This window comes from Typopeltis vanoorti, chromosome 9 (genome assembly GCF_054136105.1).
Source record: "Typopeltis vanoorti isolate ZY-2024b chromosome 9, IOZ_Tvanoo_1.0, whole genome shotgun sequence".
Classification (NCBI taxonomy): Eukaryota; Metazoa; Arthropoda; class Arachnida; order Uropygi; family Thelyphonidae; genus Typopeltis; species Typopeltis vanoorti.
Genome location: NC_143557.1, coordinates 134,847,584 through 134,866,807, shown reverse-complemented (window position 1 = coordinate 134,866,807; position 19,224 = coordinate 134,847,584). Strand labels below are relative to the sequence as shown.

At 35.7% G+C, this 19,224-nt stretch overlaps 1 protein-coding gene across 2 annotated transcripts in view; it reads right to left on the bottom strand.

Moving 5' to 3' along the window:
* Window positions 1-19,224, bottom strand: part of LOC150103591 (dysbindin-like) — a 128,352-nt gene that overhangs the window by 26,433 nt on the left and 82,695 nt on the right. For both annotated transcript variants that reach the window (XM_090397904.1, XM_090397906.1), the window contains 3 exons: window positions 15,787-15,942; window positions 11,366-11,506; window positions 10,332-10,457 (listed from right to left, as the gene is read on the bottom strand). In XM_090397904.1, coding sequence (XP_090254030.1) covers window positions 10,332-10,457; window positions 11,366-11,506; window positions 15,787-15,942 — 423 coding nt within the window. The remainder of the gene's footprint in view (window positions 1-10,331; window positions 10,458-11,365; window positions 11,507-15,786; window positions 15,943-19,224) is intronic.

The window sequence follows — 19,224 nt, the reverse complement described above, 5'->3', positions numbered from 1 at the left end:
TTTCTGAGCTATTCATAAAGTCAATATATTGGCTAGTAGTTTTTAAAATCTTAATCTAACATTAATCTTTTTGAAAATTACCATATATATATGTTGGTATATAAGCTGATATTTGAAGTAAAAAAAAAAAAAAATTGCTGAAATAAGGAGTCCTCTTATACTTTGAGTATAAAATCTGAACCTTTGAATTAGGTGATGGTAAACATTGGTAACAATTGTCTAGCTCCTACAGTATTGTACTGTGTAGCAATGTTATGTTAGATGCATGTTAATGTAGTAATGTATTGTTAATTCCATAATCCACTGATTAATGGATTATGGAATTCAGATCATGAGGACTACAGACTCTTGTTGGCAGAAGAAAGAGGGGGTGAAATAAGAGAGGTCTACAAACTTCTAAATTGGTGTTATAGGATGAAATTTGATGAAATTTTTTGTTATATGGAAAGTGGGGAGAGAGAGAGAACATGGGGCTTCAATGGAAGTTATGTTTGTTCACAAGTAACAGCAGTCTCCCTGGAGGTCTCAGATGATGACGATAATAATAATAGCCTTACTGGCAGGATTACATGCATTACAATATATAAAACTGAAACTGTAAAAGATAGCAAAACGTTGTGTGACATAAAAAAAAAAGTTCATGGCAGAGTCAGCATTAAGCATGTAATGAACATGAAAGATAGCAATGTACAAACATAACAAATTTATCAATCCTCTCACAGAGGAAACAATTCATATATTACAGTAAAGAAAATACCTGAGGTGATTGCTATGCCTACATTTTATTAAGGTAAAAGTAATGTGTAAGAAGTGGTAGCTGTAAGTGTAAAATTGGTGATCATCTTATACAGCTAGTAGCACAAAATAAACATTCTGAAAAGAAATTTTGGAAGTCATTTTATATGCCAGTACCTGCTAGCACATGTATGGTAATTTTTAAGAGTCAAGGCTAATAAATGGATCTTGATGTGAAATTTTCATGTTTTTAACACTGAGGATATTGAGAAAGGTAGTCTTCTAATAAAAAATCCTATAGTTGTGGACATCCTTAACTTTGGTTCATCACTGAACTGAATCAGGATGGTAGCAATGATTACAACCTTTCAGTAATCTCTTTATCCCTTTCCCTTGATTTATGTGGTCCACCTGACTGTGTCTTAGGTTACTGATCATCAAATTTTCATCTGTTAACCACATCAATGTCAATATGCATCAAATATATCCTCTCAATGCGCTTCACATATTCATGATTTTTCGATGTGATATCATTGGTATTAGAATTTTAATATGACTTCACATCCATGGCAACTTTGATGTGTCAATTCTGGTTGGGTGGTTAAAACGCTATAGGAACAGAGAATGGAAGCACATTTAAGTAGAATTCTGAGAATCATATGTTTTCATTTTTATATTATGTATTCTTCTAATCATGGAGACACCCAAATATTTCAGGTAACTTAATGCATGATTGACCCACCTTTGCTATGTTTAAATAACTGTTGTAGAATTTCAGTACAGAAATTATAATTTTGTGAAGAAGCCAAAATATCTATTTCCATTTGTCAGCAGTTAATTATAAAGGCTGCCTTGGAGAATAATGTTTATTCATAAGCAGAAGTGAATGCATAAGCAGGAACTTTTTACAAAGGTATATTAGGGTTCAGATTGAGACACACCATATTGCCAGAGCCCCAACTTTACAATGACATTGAAATGTGTCTGTTTTCCATAAAATAATTCTGTATCCAGACTGTCAATATAATGTTTAATGTTCATTGTTCTAGGTACTATGGTTAAGGGATTTCAGTCCAACCTGGAGAAGCATTCCCATGACATAACATTACTGCCACTACCACACTTAATAGATGAAAGCATTTTTGAAAATTATGGAGATAACTACCGTGTTTGAATAAAAACTTTAGTTTAATATAACAAAAATCTACATTCGACGTTTCGACCTTTATGTCAAGGTCATCTTCTGGAGCATACAACTACACACAGAAAACAAGTTATTACACTACAATCAAACTGGTTTGCTAAAGACACTGACCAACTGCTACAATTGTTGGCCTGACATCTGGTGAAAAAAAAATATATATATATATATATAAATTATACATCAACGCTAGAGTCCTGTTATTAGTGTTATCTGTTGGTTGTAGAAATACATTGGGCACAACAACAAGTATCTATCTATATACATATATTAACATCATGTACATTCCAGCCAGTTGGTATGGAATGGTTTCTAATACTAGCTGAAGATTGGCTAGAGAGTCCTGACTTATGCTGGATCTTATATATTAGGTAGGCTGAATGTGTGCCATCCAGATCCTTGGAATTTTCATGCCATCTTTGTTGTTGTTATTTGGGTGGTTTATCAGGATTTCGCAGGCTTCCTTAAATTTCCTTTCGTACCAGGTTTTTGTGCGGTGTAAAGTGCTTTTCCAGTTGATTTGGTGTAATGTGTGTTGAGTGCGTGGTCTGAGAGGCCTGCTTCACCATAATGGTTATATTTAATGTGTTCTTTCTTGCGTACAGGGATTGTCCATCCTGTTTCACCAATGTACGGTAAGTTACAGGTGCAGCGGATGCAATAGACTCCAGGATGTGCTAATGGGAGGAGAGGATCCTTAGAGGAGTTGAATATGGTTTTAAAGGTGGCATTGAGGTTATAATATTTTAGGATTCTGTTGATTTTTTCCGATAACCCTTTAATGTATAGGATGGCTATGGTTTTACTGTAATCTACATTCGTTTTTGTTGTTGTTTTATGGAGTATTTTGTTAATAGTATTTTTGTTATAGCCATTATTTATGAATGTGTCGCTGATGATGTTTAGTTTTTGTTTCAGGGCTTGCTGGTTAGAGCAAATTTCTGTAGCTCTGTTTTTAAGGGTGTTGATGACTCCATATTTTTGTGATGGGTGGTGGTATGAATTAGCATGTATGTATTGGCCACTGTGTGTCGGTTTTCGGTAGACCGTCAAGGATAGACTGCCTGAAGGAAGACGTGTGACTAGTGTGTCTAGGAACGGGAGCGAATTTTGGTTTTCGATTTCGATGGTAAATTGTATGCGTTCGTGTTGTTTGTTCAGGTGGCTAAGGAATGTGTTTAGCATTTGTCGCCCGTGCAGCCAGATCGCAAACACATCGTCAACGTATCTAAGCCAGACTGACGGTCTTAGCGTGGCAGAATCAAGAGCCCTTTGTTCAAAGGTTTCCATGTAGAAGTTAGCCAATGGGGTGGTGGGGGGGGGGGTTAGTGGTGAGCCCGTAGCTGTACCTTCTTTTTGTAGGTAAAATTTGTTTCCACACGAAGTAACTGGACTGTAGTATGTGGACAAAGAGGGCCATAATGTCGGGCGGAAATGGGCTCTTGATTCCGCCACGCTAAGACCAACAGTCTGACTTAGATACATTGACAATGTGTTCACGATCTCTGGCCGCACGGGCGACAAACACTAAACACAATCCTTAGCCACCGGAACAAACAACACAAACGCATACAATTTACCATCGAAATCGAAAACCCAAATTCGCTCCTGTTCCTAGACACACTAGTCACACGTCTTCCTTCAGGCAGTCTATCCTTCACGGTCTACCGAAAACCGACACACACTGGCCAATACATACATGCTAATTCATACCACCACCCATCACAAAAATATGGAGTCATCAACACCCTTAAAAACAGAGCTACAGAAATTTGCTCTAACCAGCAAGCCCTGAAACAAAAACTAAACATCATCAGCGACACATTCATAAATAATGGCTATAACAAAAATACTATTAACAAAATACTCCATAAAACAACAACAAAAATGAATGTAGATTACAGTAAAACCATAGCCATCACATACATTAAAGGGTTATCGGAAAAAATCAACAGAATCCTAAAACATTATAACCTCAATGCCACCTTTAAACCACCCACTAAACTTAAAACCATATTCAACTCCTCTAAGGATCCTCTCCTCCCATTAGCACATCCTGGAGTCTATTGCATCTGCTGCACCCTGTAACTTACCATACATTGGTGAAACAGGATGGACAATCCCTATACGCAAGAAAGAACACATTAAATATAACCATTATGGTGAAGCAGGCCTCTCAGACCACGCACTCAACACCTTACACCAAATCAACTGGAAAAGCACCTGCTCTTTACACTGCACAAAAACCTGGTACGAAAGGAAATTTAAGGAAGCCTGCAAAATCCTGATAAACCACCCAAATATCAACAACAAAGATGGCATGAAAATTCCAAGGATCTGGATGGCACACACATTCAGCCTACCTAATATATAAGATCCAGCATAAGTCAGGACTCTAACCAATCTTCAGCTAGTTAGAAACCATTCCATACCAACTGGCTGGAATGTACATGTTAATATATGTATATAGATAGATACTTGTTGTTGTTGTGCCCAATGTATTTCTACAACCAACAGATAACACTAATAATAGGACTCTAGCATTGATGTATAATTTTCTATATATATATATATATATATATATATATATATATATATTTATTTATTTTTTTTTTTTTTCACCAGAGGTCAGGCCAACAATTGTTGTAGCAGTTGGTCAGTGTCTTTAACAAACCAGTTTGATTGTAGTGTAGCTTGTTTTCTGTGTATAGTTGTATGCTCCAGAAGATGACCTTGACATAAAGGTCGAAATGTCAAATGTAGATTTTAGTTATATTAAACTAAAGTTTTTATTCAAACACGGTAGTTGTCTCCATAATTTTCAAAAATGCATTCAGATCACCGTGTAAGCTTAAAAGAAAGGGTTAATAGATGAAATGTTAAACTCTGGTAAATAACATTCTTTTCTACCTGTATCATTACTAATGATACAGGTAGAATGAGGTATGGCAGCCTTCCCAACCATATTGCCAGCATATCACACTGGAAACCAGTATTCTTATCCAAGCTAAATCACCAAAAAAGTAACCTACCAAAAGAAGCTCTGCAAGAAATGAAAACTACCAATACAAAGCTCTGCAAGAAATTAAAAGCAACAAAAAATAGTAATTATTAAAGTGGATAAGAGAAATGCCACTGTGATTCTAAACCAATCAGATTACACAGGTAAGTTGCCTCTTTATTTTTAGATTGTTCTACCTACCTCCATATAGAATATGATTCCACCAGCACCCAAATCAGAACACTCCATAGGCTTGGAATGACTTTTAATGGGATTATATTGATCAAGTGCATATAATAAACAACTATGTTATACCAACTAAGGCTGTTGGCATCTTCAGGGTACATAACTGATGTAAGGCACTAAAAAGTAAAAAACTGTTACAAACTATAATTAACCGATTCCAATTATATTAAACAAAGAACAGAGCACGTACAATACATGCATAGAGCGTGCATGATCTCACTTGTTGTTATTTAGGAATGTACTATAGTTGGCACTATAATTCAGTTCTGGCGAGTTGAGAGATCTAATAAGAGTCTTCCAGATCATGGGTAAGATTGTATACAAAACCTTAACATTGTTCCTGTTAAGGTTTTGTATACAGCGGGCAACTGTTGTGGCTTCTTTAAAAATTCGGGAGCGGAAGTCCTCATCTTTGTAAGGAATTGTGCTTCTATCCCACTCTATGGTATGGTTCGTTTTTGAGAAATGAAAAGCTAACCCCAATTTTTCTTCTCTGTTATTATTGATCACCTAGGTGTTCTTTTTGCCTAATTTCAAGGCTCCTTGAAGTTTGGCCGATGTAATTCAAGCCGCACGTAACTAACATAACTCCATAGGCTTCTTAAGAGGGTTACCTCTTAGCATGTGCAAGTGACTAACAGACTAAAACCTTTTAAGTCTAGACCCCCCCCCCCCACAGATATATGGACTACCAAAAATCCATAAGCAAAATGTATCATTACGATCCCATTGTGGATGGCATCAATTCCTCCACATATAAATTAACCAAAGTGCTCACACAACATACTGGCAACACACCTTTACAGATAAAAAACTCAGCCCACTTTAAAGCCAGTATAGAAAACCTCTCACTCCAGCACACTGACATAATGGTCAGTTCTATGTCTCCTTATTCACCAATCCACTCAAAGATACCTTAGACCTCATCCAAGCCAAAATTGTCAGCAGTTAATTGTAAAGGCTGCAAAGGAGAATAATGTTTAATCATAAGCAGGAACTTTTTACAAAGGTATATAGGGTTCAGATTAAGACACACCAATTTCCTCCCAATATCTCAGCCCTATTTCAGTTTACCATTAACTCAAGCAATTTTGTTTGGCAATGAAAATTCTACAAACAGATAGAGGGGACAGCCATGGGTTCTCCACCCCTGGCCAACTTCTTTATGGAGACTTGAAGAAAAAGCCTTAAACTCAGCCCTACTGTTTTGCTACACTACGTAGATGATGTGTTTGCTATTTGGCCACATGGCTTCGATACACTCCACAATTTCTCAACACACTTTTAAACAATCAACACCCCAGGATCCAGTTTCCTTGGAAAAGGAAAAAAACAACAGTCTCCTTTTCCTAGCACTCTGATTACGTGCCAGCCTGATGGATCCCTAGCTTTCTCTGTTTACAGAAAACCTACACCATACAGGTAGATACATTCACCAACAGTCGCCTCCCCCTCCCAACAATATGGAATTATAAAAATTCTATATAACAGGACAAAATTAATCAGTTCAGATAACAATGCCCTAACTACTGAACCATATCCTTAACACCTTCTTAACCAATAGCTACAACCCCTAAAAATCCAAAAATTATTAAAACCAGTTACCCCCTCATAGCGGAGATTACTCTAAATCTATCACCAATTCATATATCCGGAGTACATCTGAAAAACTAACAAAAATCCTAAGAAAATATGGCCTCACAACTAGTTACAAATCCCATGAGAAACTGGCATCTCTTATCTGCTCCATTAAAGATCAGCCATCCCCTAGACCTACCTGGGGTATACCAGGTTCCTTGCAGTTGCAAACTGTCTTACTATGGCCAAACAGGCAGGACAGCCAATATCAGGATATCTGAACACAAGGACTAAATCCAGTTCCACCAATACAGTCACTCAGGACTTGCTGACCATGCATTGGACACCCACCACAGAATATGCTGGTAAAAGGCCACTTATTCCATGCCACAAATTTGGTGCCTGAGACTGCCCCAAATTTGGCAAGCATACATTTTAAGATCATCAGCTAAGACAACCCAATTTAGCCTCCTAGGGGCATCTTTTAGGACTCTAGAACAGACTTCAGTTGCCTTTCTTCAGAATCATTTGCTTAGCATGAGTGCCTGCATGCACATATCATTGTTTTGTGATCCCTGAAGATGGAAATGTAACAATGCCAAAATATACGTAGTTTATAGTTAATAATTTAGTTTACATTGTCATTTGCTAAAATATTAGAAGTAAAGCTGGTATGATAGGAAGCCAGGTGAATAAATTTATATTTGATAAGCAAGAAATTAGTCAAAACACTAAATTAGCTGTTATGCAAGACAGTGTTCAAACCAATTTTGACTTATGGATCTGAAAGCTGGGTAAGATATAAAACACTTGATCAAATACTGGAGATCTCTGATATGAGTTCTGAGAAAGATTAGTGGAGTAAACAGATGGCATCAATGGCAGTATCCCATCAAAAATTAGGATATTAGGAAAGAACTCACTATTGTTAGCATTCAAGAATGTGTTAGTAAGCTAATCTCACTTAAACAGAATGGAAGAGGAGAGAGCAAAACAAGTGTTCTTTGCCAGGTAAGCAGGGAAAAGACCCAGAGGAAGATCAAGATGTAAATTGATTGATACAGTAAAAAGTGCCTTAAAATACAGAAATATAAGATCTGATAATAATATTGGAATTGATAGATAACAGATTAACCTGGAGTAAAATTATTGATCGGAAGTTAATAATGGTGTAACTTTTTTTTATGTAGTACTATCATAATTATCCTGTATGCCCCTTGAGGGTACATATCAGGAATTTGATGATGACTAATCAAGATATGGGAAGGATTCTGCAAAAAAAAATTTTAGCTGGAAGAGTTGCTGATAGGGGCATATGGCACTGTTGTAGCCCAGGAAACTAAAAATTTGCATAAAACAAAGTTGAATACCTGTTTTGCTGGCATCGTAAGACCTATAAAGTAAAGGGAAACTTCACAAACACATTCTCACTGATAGTCATGTTCAACATATGCTTCACTTTACCTTATTGCAGGTAACTAGTAAAGTTATTTTACCTTAAAAAGTTTTTTTTTTAATGTTGATCCCATATACGAGAGGTGGGTGATCAACCTATGGTACATTAGTACCGTATATGGGTTGGGAAACTTGCAGAGATGAAGGAGGAGGAAAGCAAACCTGTTCTGTGGGTTTCAAGGTGTACTGTGAAGGGATGTTGAGTGGCAGCTGCACGTGCTCTAACACACTTAATACTAAGTGTGTGTGGGGGGGGGGGATTACTGATCAATGCTGTAATTCCCATTGAAATATTTGTAGAATATATATATTGCAGAAACCAAACGTCTGTGCGAAAGTGGGGAGGGGAATGACTTGGTAAGAGATGAATCACTGGTAAGTCTAATTGCTCTCCTCTGTATTGAGTCAAGCATTTTGAGGGAGCTTTTAGGGACCCCACCCCATATGTGAGAGCAGTATTCAATAGCTGGGTAGATTTGTGATTTGTATAAAGTTAACAGCTGTTCAGGGGTGAAGTAATGTCTTGAGCAAAAGAGAAATCCTAGTTTTTTTTTAGAAGATGAGGATGCAATGGTTGTGATATATTTATGCCAGGAGAGGCTTGACAAGTGCAATGCATCAGCTGCTCTTGGTGAGTTTAGAACCTGCCAGATTTTGTATAAAGGAAACCAGTGCCAACACAGGTAACTGAAGAAGTTGCCACTGCGATTGTCAGCAGATTACACGAAAACGTTGCTGGCAGTAGCAGTGCCTGTGGAGTAGCGTGACAATTGGATATGCCTTATTCCACAGTATGGAAAGTCTTGTGCAAAATTATTACATTTTATCCATACAAGATCAGCTGTATACAACAGCTGCTACAAGTGACTGACATTTCTGGTCAGATTGGAAGTCAACGATGCTTGGATTTGGAAAATTCTGTGTGGGGAGGTGAGGTGCATTTTTATCTGAAAAGGACAGTAAACGCCCAAAACTGTCGAATTTGGGTTTGCAAATTCCAAATCACCCTTCCAAAATTAACATTTGGTAGCTTCACAGTAGATTTTATAATAGGGTGCCATTCTTTTTTGAAGACATCACTCTGACAGGACCAGTAACTTGTTCCATTACCACATAGAAATATAGTGATATGCTGAATGGTTTCATTATTCCACAATGGTGATGTCTGGATGAGACCATTTTTATGCAAGATGGAGCACCTCCCCATGTTGCACAACCAGTACAACAGCTTCTACAGAAGCTGTTGTACCGGTTGTGCAATCACTTCACAGTGACTAATCACTTCAAAGAAGAAAGTGATTAGTCACTTCTTTTTCAGTTGCATGGTCGCCTCGGTCCCCTGATATTACTCTATATGATTTTTGGTTGTGAGGTTACCTGAAAGTCAACGTCTATTGTTGTGGTGTCTCTAATTTGGTAGTCTTAAAGGACAATGTATTACAAACTGTGATGAACATTCCTTCAGACATGTTACATTCTGCTGTGTACAGGATGAAATTTCTGGTCCATGAGAACAGTGTCCACATCGAATTAAGTTCTCTTTCGCATGGGCAAACTCAATGTGCTCGAGTTGTGCAACAGGTTTGTGACAACACATTCAATAATACTGTGCTGAATTAAATTGATATTAAAAGTTTTATTGCTGTGTTATCATAAGTGCAACACATAAAGGGAATCTTTCATTTCAGTTTAGTCTTTGTTATTCATTTGTCTGTCCATTTTTAATACTTTTTTTTTACATTGTAGAGTGCCATATTCCACCTATTTGTGACTTTTTTTTTTTGATCCCTCCCCAGAATCCTATCCATTTCTTGATTAGTCTCTCTACTGAATTTAGTGATATTCTGGTTGTTATATCGAGCTATATAACAACCAGAATAGGGGAAATTTAATTATGGCCACCCTGTACATTGGAATTACTGTGTGTGGACTAAGGATTAGATTAATCCAGAAACCTTATTCTAAATAGAGAGCAAACATGGAATCTTTTTAAGCCACTTTAATCCTCCAATAAGTTGGGTGGTAATCTCACACAAACAATTCATGGTGTTTTCACTTTTTGAGATTCCTCCCCACGAAATTATGAGGAATTTACAATAATTAAAGGTATCATACCTTCACGAACAGTATCTTCTGTTGCTTCCTCAGCTAAAAATGCATCTAGAGCTGTTTGATCTTCATCTAGTTCTATATCTCCTAGTTGTACTGGTTGATCTGTACTGCTACTACTGCTGCAAAGTCCTGTTAACAGAATATATATTTACTTGGATTTTCTGTGTTAGTAAATAACATATAAAGAATACCTTTGTATTCTTTGTATGCTATTTTGTATCTTAATTCTTTGTATCTTAATATTCTGTTTTTAAGAAATATTTTAAAAATGTTTTCAACCATCATTAATACCTTCTCTGTGATTTTTGCTTTAGTAGATTAAACATTTATATTGTTAGTATTTTCATTGGTAACTATTAAATACAGCAAACAAATAAACTTTTTTTGTGGTACACTAAGAAAAGAACAAAATATTTACAAATGTCTTAAAACCACAAAATGATAATCATTATTGATGTGGTTCATAGATACTGCTTAATGTATGAAAAATGAGGCCAGAATATTTCAGGTTCATATCTGTGATAGTGCACTGATTTCAAGGATCATCGATATTTTATCGATAATAGACAATATTTTTTCATGAAACAAAACAAGAAGATTATATTTTATTTTTAAGTCATTTTGAATTATACCAAACTGCATAATTTTAATGATAATAAACATTATTTTTTCATGTGTAATTTTTTTTTAAATTTTTACCATAATTTTGATATTTCATCCAAACACTGTACTTACAGTGTGTATGTATATTTCGAAAGTTGCAGGAGCAGCACGATTTCAAGCCACAAGCCGCCACTGGTGTGTGCTCTTGAGAAATTGCACATAGAGTGACATTTTAGATTTATTTATTTTTAGAAAAATTTGAAATCCATACTTTATTATTATTCCAGTGAGATTATTTAGTTTGTAAATTATGTCACTGGAAAAAAATAAGACACACAGGCGTGCAGGAGGTGTGTGTGTGGTGGTGGGGGGGAGTATCAAATGAATGAGGTAAGCGAATAATTTCAAAGCAGATTTTTTTCATATTTACTTACTTTCAATTCGGCCATGGGTTTTATAATGCAGCATTTCTTCTTCAAAAGCTTCTCGAAAAGCTTCTTGCCGCTCCTTTAGAACTATCTGCTGTTTTCTTTCAAAGTCAAGAACTTTATATGCATGTTCTTCTGCCAGTTTTGCTAGAAAAATAGCAATTATAAGTTTGATTTTTAATATATTCTTAGAAATATTTAATCAAAATTTAAGCATCTCAGTTTATTAAAATGCAATAACTTTAGATTAAGATAGTTTTGAGAATAATATTAAACACAAAAGCAGAAGTGTAACAATCACTACAATATAGATGAAGCTGTACTCCAGGAAACTGATGAAGATTGGGATTTGGAATGTTAATGGATAGGAAGTTATAGTTCAGAGAGCATAGTGCAAAAGTGGCCATGACAGCTCACAGGACTATTTGGTTATTGAACAACATCCTAACAAGCAAAGATAAGGAATTTATCATTCCTTTTTTTATACAGCCACATCTAGATTACGCTGCACTGGTCTAGTTACTACATGGTTTTTATGTTGATGAGGAAGTGGTGGAGAGGATCCACAGGCAAGAGACAAAGATGGCATGACCATTCCACAGAAAGCAGTCTCTGGAAAGGTCTGAGGACAGAATGAAGGTTTGTAGATTGCAGAAATTGGTTGACAGATGGAAAAGAAAGGATATGGTATTTGGCTAGATGGAAGCAGAACATAAGATCCCTGGAAATTAAGAGTGTAGTTGTGAGGATTAGATTTTTTGCTTGGAGAGTGGTGAATGAGTTGCCAGAATCTGTTGAGAGTACTTTGTTGGTGAATAAGTTCAATGAGAGGTATAATAGATATTGTGAGAAAAGTGTGCATCTCCCAAGATGAGTCTTCAGACTCCATGGACATCTCATGGTATTATTACACAGACACTCCATGTAAAATTATTACAGAAAAACTCCATGTAAAAATAGATTAATGATTCTGAAACTAAGTTTTCAAGAATTTTAATAAAAGCTGCAGCTTTTCTTTTTAGGATGATAAGCTCGAGGTATGATTAAAATCTTTACAAAACCTTTTGTTCATTTTAATTTAGCAATTTTTTGCAGAAGTAATTGTTTGTATCCTTCAAACACAGATGTAGTGATATACAACATTTTCAGGAATAAGTTCAAATTTGAAATGAAAAGTGACTGGGACCATATTATTTATTCCCAGAACTGGTTAGTCAAAGGGATAACATACTTGAACCAATGAGTTAAAAGTTCAAATCCCACTGTGGATATGAATGTTTGTAAAAGCCTGCTCTGGAGGAGCTTGTATAGTTTATTGAGTTTATAAGGTTTGCCTTAAGAAACAACTGGAAGAGAGAGAATGAGGGAATATATCAGGAGAAAACTGATAATAAAAATACATAGATACAAATAAAATCGGCATATTTTTGGATTTATTAAAAGTTTTATTAAAATATGTCAAAATTCAAGTGTATTTGATAAATGATTTTCATGACCTGGAGTGAGAGCACCATTCTGATTACTGGAATTTTTCAAGTGGCTTGAAAAAAAAAAAAGTTACATGATGGATCTCCTGGACATGGTTCCCAGATTATATCATATTCACCCGTGTCACAGTGCTAAAATGTGCTATACGTTTCAATCTTTTAAGAGTGAGATTTGACTTGGATGAGGTTATGTGTTCTTAACCTTTAGAAATAAGGAAGTTATTCCTCTTTATAAGGCTTTGATCTGACCACATCTAGAGGTTGTGCAGATTTTGTTAGGTTTCTTGTGATGAAGTGAAGAGAATAAAGAGGCAAATGACAAAGATAGCACTCCAGAGGCATTCCAGGTTTATGAGTCTTTGGCTTCATAAGATGCTAGTATAATAACATACAAGAAAAAAGTTTCTTATATGTAAGAAATAAATAAATGTCAATGTAGTAATAGAAATTAAACTAAAATAACAGAAAAACAATTTAGTGGGATTAATGCACATAGTTAATAAGGGGCAAGGATAACACAGTCACCTTCAGCACTACCAAAATGCAGTCTCGTCTTTTTTTTTCACACATCAGTTCCTTTACCTTTCCCTTCAGTGACACTACTCTCTCCTGGCATTAACACAACATCACTAGTTTCCTTGGCATCCAAAAAAACATTCTTATTCTCTCGAGAGGCTACACTTTTCACCCTAAATGTACAAATCTACTTAATTACTGAAATCTATTCTATACCTAGAATGAGGTTCATGTGTGTGAAGTGGTGCACCTAAAATCTAAAAAATTCTTGATACTGTCCAGGGAGAATGATTCCTCCCTCAATGTTTCAACTCTGCTTTTTTTTTTTTTTTTTCAGGAACTGTCATGGATGCTGCTCCAATGAAGTGGTATCCATCATTCCTTTGCTTTCCAATGGGCCTGGTTAAAACATGAGTGAGCAGCAGCTGCACACCCATACGGTCCCATAAAAATGCACCAAACCAACTTCTCTTTTATTCTGTCTACCTCTGTCCTGTGTATCTTTCGTTTATGAAGTATTCCTCAACTACAGCCACACTCTTCAAGGAAAAGGTTTATTTCCTAATCCTCACACACAGTAATGATGTGTTATATGTACTTCTACCTTTCATGCATGAAAATGATTAAAAAAAAAAATGGAGCTCGAGTGTAAAGGGTATGGTGCAGGAGAGACTGATAGTGAGTAAGTAAGAAATATGATGCTAATGATTGAGACCTTGATAAGATCTCCTTGGACTATTGAGTGTAGGTCTGGTGTCCTGGTTTCTATGGTGATTCTGATAGTGGAGAGCGTGCAAAGGAGAGTTCCAAAAATGATATCGTGATTGTGGAATACAGATCATGATGACTGGTTGAGAATTTGTAGGCTGCAGACACTAGCAAACAGGAGAAAGAGGGGTGATATGATTGCGATTCACAAACTTCTGAAAGTGTTATACTTGTATAATCCTTTATACCTGATCAAGAACAGGTATGATAACTAGTGCAAATAATATGGCCTCCCTCAATGAGTTCGACTCCCTGGAGATCTCTCTTAATAATAATAAGGCAGTAGACTGACAACATATTACCGAGTGTTTTCAAGAAATGCTCCACAAAGTCAACAGTATATTTGGCATATCTGTTTAACACAAGTCTTGGAACAGAGCAGAGCAAGTCCCAAAGGAGTGGGAAGATGATAAAATTGTTCTATTTTCACAAAGTGGTGACAAAACTGAAGCCACAAATTGTAGGCCAGTCTGGGTTGTGCTCAGGTGTTTGAGAGAGCGTAGTATTCAGAAACAGGTTGATAATAGGATTATTCTCTATGATGGTCAGCAAGAATTTTTTGAAAGAGAGATCATGTGTAAGCAAATTGCTAATGTACCAAAACAAAGTATCCCAACAGGTCACTAGTGGTGCGCCAAAGGGATCTACTGTTTAGGGATCATTATTGTTTAACCTTTATGTTAATCACACTGGCACAGACTTATTTCGAGATATGTAGCTATTTGCAAATAATGCAAAGTTGGGAAGATCTATTCATGAGTAGAACAGATGTGTGAAAGCTGGTAGAGAAGAAATTGGATGGAGAGATGTACAATGAGAAATTTTCAAGAAATTAGAGAAAAGATGTCTGGAAATGGTCGTGAGTAGAGACTTCACAGAGACTATGGTCCTACAGAAGGTTCTACTAAGAAGGAAGAATTTTTCGAGCATTAGAGAAGAAGAACTGACTCAAAGAAAAAGTCGACCCTTGTTGAAAATCTAAATACCATGGTAGAAAATGATAATCAAACGTACAGAAATGTTCTAGAGAAAAATTTGGAGAAAGCAGCAAAGCTAATAATAATGGTAAGTCCTGCTGGATTTCTGTTCAACTTTCCACATAAAGATGTGCACAAATTCACATAGATGACAAGAATAAGAAAAGCTCCCACTGTTGATAACAATATATCTTCTTACTAGTTAAGTACACAACAAATAGGATATTTGATATATAGGAAATTATTGCTATTTAGTTTTGCGCAGCCAGCCTGGTTGGCCGAGTGGTTAGCGTGTCCGCTCACCAGCCAAGAGGCTGCAGGTTTGAATCCCGCCATGGGCATGGATGTTTGTGATTGTCCTACAAACTTTGTGTGGAAAGGGAATCACTTATTCTAGCAGAAGACATTATTGTTAAAACCATGTGAGGTACGACAGCGACCATACAGCATCTACGAATGTCAAATGTGAAATTTTTTTTTTAGTTTTGAGTAGGATAAAATTGAATATCATATTGAAATGTAAAGTATGTACGAAAGTTTTAAAAAGAATCAAAGATTCTTTTTAAAACTTTTTTCCAGTGTGGACCTTGTGCAATCAGTTAATTATCTTAAAATGGCCAACTTGTAAGATAAATTTTTTTTTTTTTTAGGTTTAAAAATGAAGAAGCTGAATAATCACCTTTCACTTTTTCAAATTCAGTTAGTTTGCTTTCTTTATACAAGGCCAATTGAAATCTGTGATCCAGCTGTTTTTCTTGTAGTTCCTGAATTTCAATAATATCTTCAAGGTGTAGAAGGGAGTCTTCCACTTCACCAAACAACCCTTCCAATTCACCTAAAATATGCATAGCTCTATTAAAATAACATATACATCTTCGAATGCCATCTTAAAGAATGGCAGTCACAAACAAAACACTTGTGAAAAAGAATGTGGAACAAAGAATTGATATCCATCTGTTATATTATTTAGATATAATTTCTAATGTCCACATCTACTCTTTATTTCTATCATAATTTCCAAGTTAATATTTTGCTCAGAATAATATAATCAGCACGATAACTATTCTTCTAAGTAAGATTACCCAAGTATAGATTAGTGGAGACCTGAAATAATGAGAAACCTGATCCAACAGAAAGCCAATTCTACACATTCCTTTAAAAAAAACTTTTTTTTTAAACACACACACACACACACACACACACACACACAGTGATGCATGTTCAACCAAAACTTTCCAGAATCAGGATAATCACAGAGAAACATTACTAATTAACTTAAGCTTAAATAGAACCTTCTCAGCATTCTTTATAAAACCATTCTAGAAAGCAATGCATAATTAGTTTTTCTCAAAGGATCTTATGAATGAAGAAATATGCCCTGCAAGGGACCGGATTTTCCACTCTTGAAAACTCTTATGTATTTCTGATTTTCCTTTAAATGTCAGAAGATTTACCTGTTTGTCTACAAGAAAATAAATCACACATGAATAATAAGTGCTAACATAAGATAATGGATTTATTTAATTTAGTGAATGTTTAAGTTTAATACTTTTGATATTATGGTCAGTTTTGTCATCACTTCTTCTTCACCAACATCTACACCTTATACTTTTAAAAAAAGTTTCCTCCTGACATCACAGATCTCCATGCCATCCATGTAGATTACTTCTCTTTGATATAGAAAATATACAAACAAATGGAGGATACTGTAATGAGTTCTTCCCCCCCTTCCCCCACCTCTCATTGCTGAATTCTAAAAGGAAATTTTGAAGAATGTTAGATATGACGATACTGGAGTGCTGACAAATAATAGACTAATTTGGAGAAACATTGTGGATAGGAGGTTAATAATAATGCAAACTTAATCATATAGTGTTGTCAAAATAGCCTGAACATCTCTTGAAGGTACATATCAAGAAATTAATGATGATCAAATGTTCCATCTTTCAAACTAACTGTTCTATTTAGAACTGTATGTGATATGGCTATATGATGACAGAAAATTCTATTGAAATAAATTATATGTGACTAAATCCAATAAAACTTCCTGTTTTATTTCATATTGAAGTGTAAGCAAACAAAGTTTGCATGTGAAGTATCTTCACAAACTGGGCTACTTGTATATAGAGGCTGATAATTTGCATTGATATGGAAGGGCCACAACCCAGACTGGTTTCGACCTTTACTGAGGTCTCATCAGCAGGAATCACACCTGGGTCTGGGTAGTGACCCTCCCATAATACATAGCATTCATATGCATCCAAAAGGAAGTGTGCTTGCGTTGTGGAATACTAAGGCAATCGATGGGAAGTCATCAGCCTCTATATACAAGTAGCCCAGTTGTAAAGATACTTCATGCAAACTTTGTTGCTTACATTTAGATATAAATAAAACAAGAATATAATTTCTTGGCAAGTTTAATTTAATTTCTAAAGTGAAATAGTTTCTACTGTAACTAAATCTAATCTCAATATTTTCACCATGTCCAACTCATATTTATGTCATTCTCCTATATCTGACTTTATAATAACAAGTATAATGTCACTAAAGCAGCTTAAGGCAAATACATCCACTAATATAGCAGGATAAGAGGATTACCAACCATAAAGCCAGCCTGGTTGGCTGAGTGGTTAGCATATCCGCTCTCTAGCCAGAAGGCTGCGGGTTCGAATCCCACCGTTGACATGGATGTTTGTGATTGTGTGTGAAAGTACTAGTGGTGGTAGATGGCGTTGGTGTAGGTTGGTGGAGTAGTGAGATGAAGAGTTGCAGAGTAGATGCCCTCCCTCGATGAGTCTTTGGGCTCCCTGGAGGTGTGATGTAATAATAATAATAAATCATCATTTGACATTTTTAGCAGACTTAGAAATGACCTCTGAGCATAAATGAAAGATGATTTCCAGAAAATAAATGCCTTTAATGTTAATTTCAAAAGTTTAAATATAACCTCATCAAGTAAATGATATATCCATTAAAATCAGAAGAAATTATTCAAAGATAAATTATATTTTAAATAAAATATTGTTACGTCATTGCTTTTCTCTATATTATACCTTATTCTACCTCTAAATAGCCCTCTTTCTAATCTACTGTTGTGCCTTTAAAATATTAATTCAGATCTATTTCCTCTTCAGATATTGGCAAAATTTTTATTATGCTGCGCCAGCCAATATCCTATAACAGAAGAGACTCTTGTTCAGGGAAACAATTCTAAATTCAAAAGGGATACACACAATAATTAATGTTACACTAGCGCTGTGCAGATTCAGTTAGCAGTCGTGACCTGAATCTCACTTATGCAATAATATCCAATTCCTTCCCGCCAAAAGGTTCTATTTCATAAGTGGTGGTTTGAATTTGTAATCAGGCATAAACTCAGGTATAAGGTACAAAACATGTTTCTTGGAAAAGCACAGAACATTTACAGTTAAGAAAATTCAAATAGAAGAAAACTCACTCTAAGTTAAGGTTCATACTAAATCACAACAATGAATTTGAGTAAGCTAAATCCTTCAATTACAAAAGGATAAGATTACATGCAAGGATAACACTACTAGGATATAATTCCTTTCACAAGTTATTCACAGAACATGCATTGAACACTTTCATTAATACTCTATCAATAACCATCTTAATTCTAAATTTCATTAGTCAAGCCTAGCCATTCTCAATCAAAATACTGCCTATCAACAATTCTTCTTTGTTCCACGTGGTCTTAACTAATTCAATCAAATTCTCACTTAAAAGTTCTCTATTAGTGTCCTTAGTTTACAGTATACACAAATTTCTTATTCTTCTAATCGATTTTTAACATAGAATGAAATTCTTTACATTACCAGATCCTTTCTGATTTCATGCCGCCATCTCATGTAGATCTGGATTACCTTACTGTATAGTTATCGGCCGTCTCTTTGCACCTGGCGATGCACTACACTTTTCTTTGAATCATTTCCGGACTGTGGCGTGCTGTCTACCACTCTGCAGGAAATTTTCTTCATTCTCCTCAATGGGACTTTATTCGAAGACTCGATTCTGCATAGGCCGTCGTAACACAATCAGCTTCGCTTGGAAATCCTCAAGCGTTCTTAAGAATAGGCCTCGTCGTCCGACATCACAG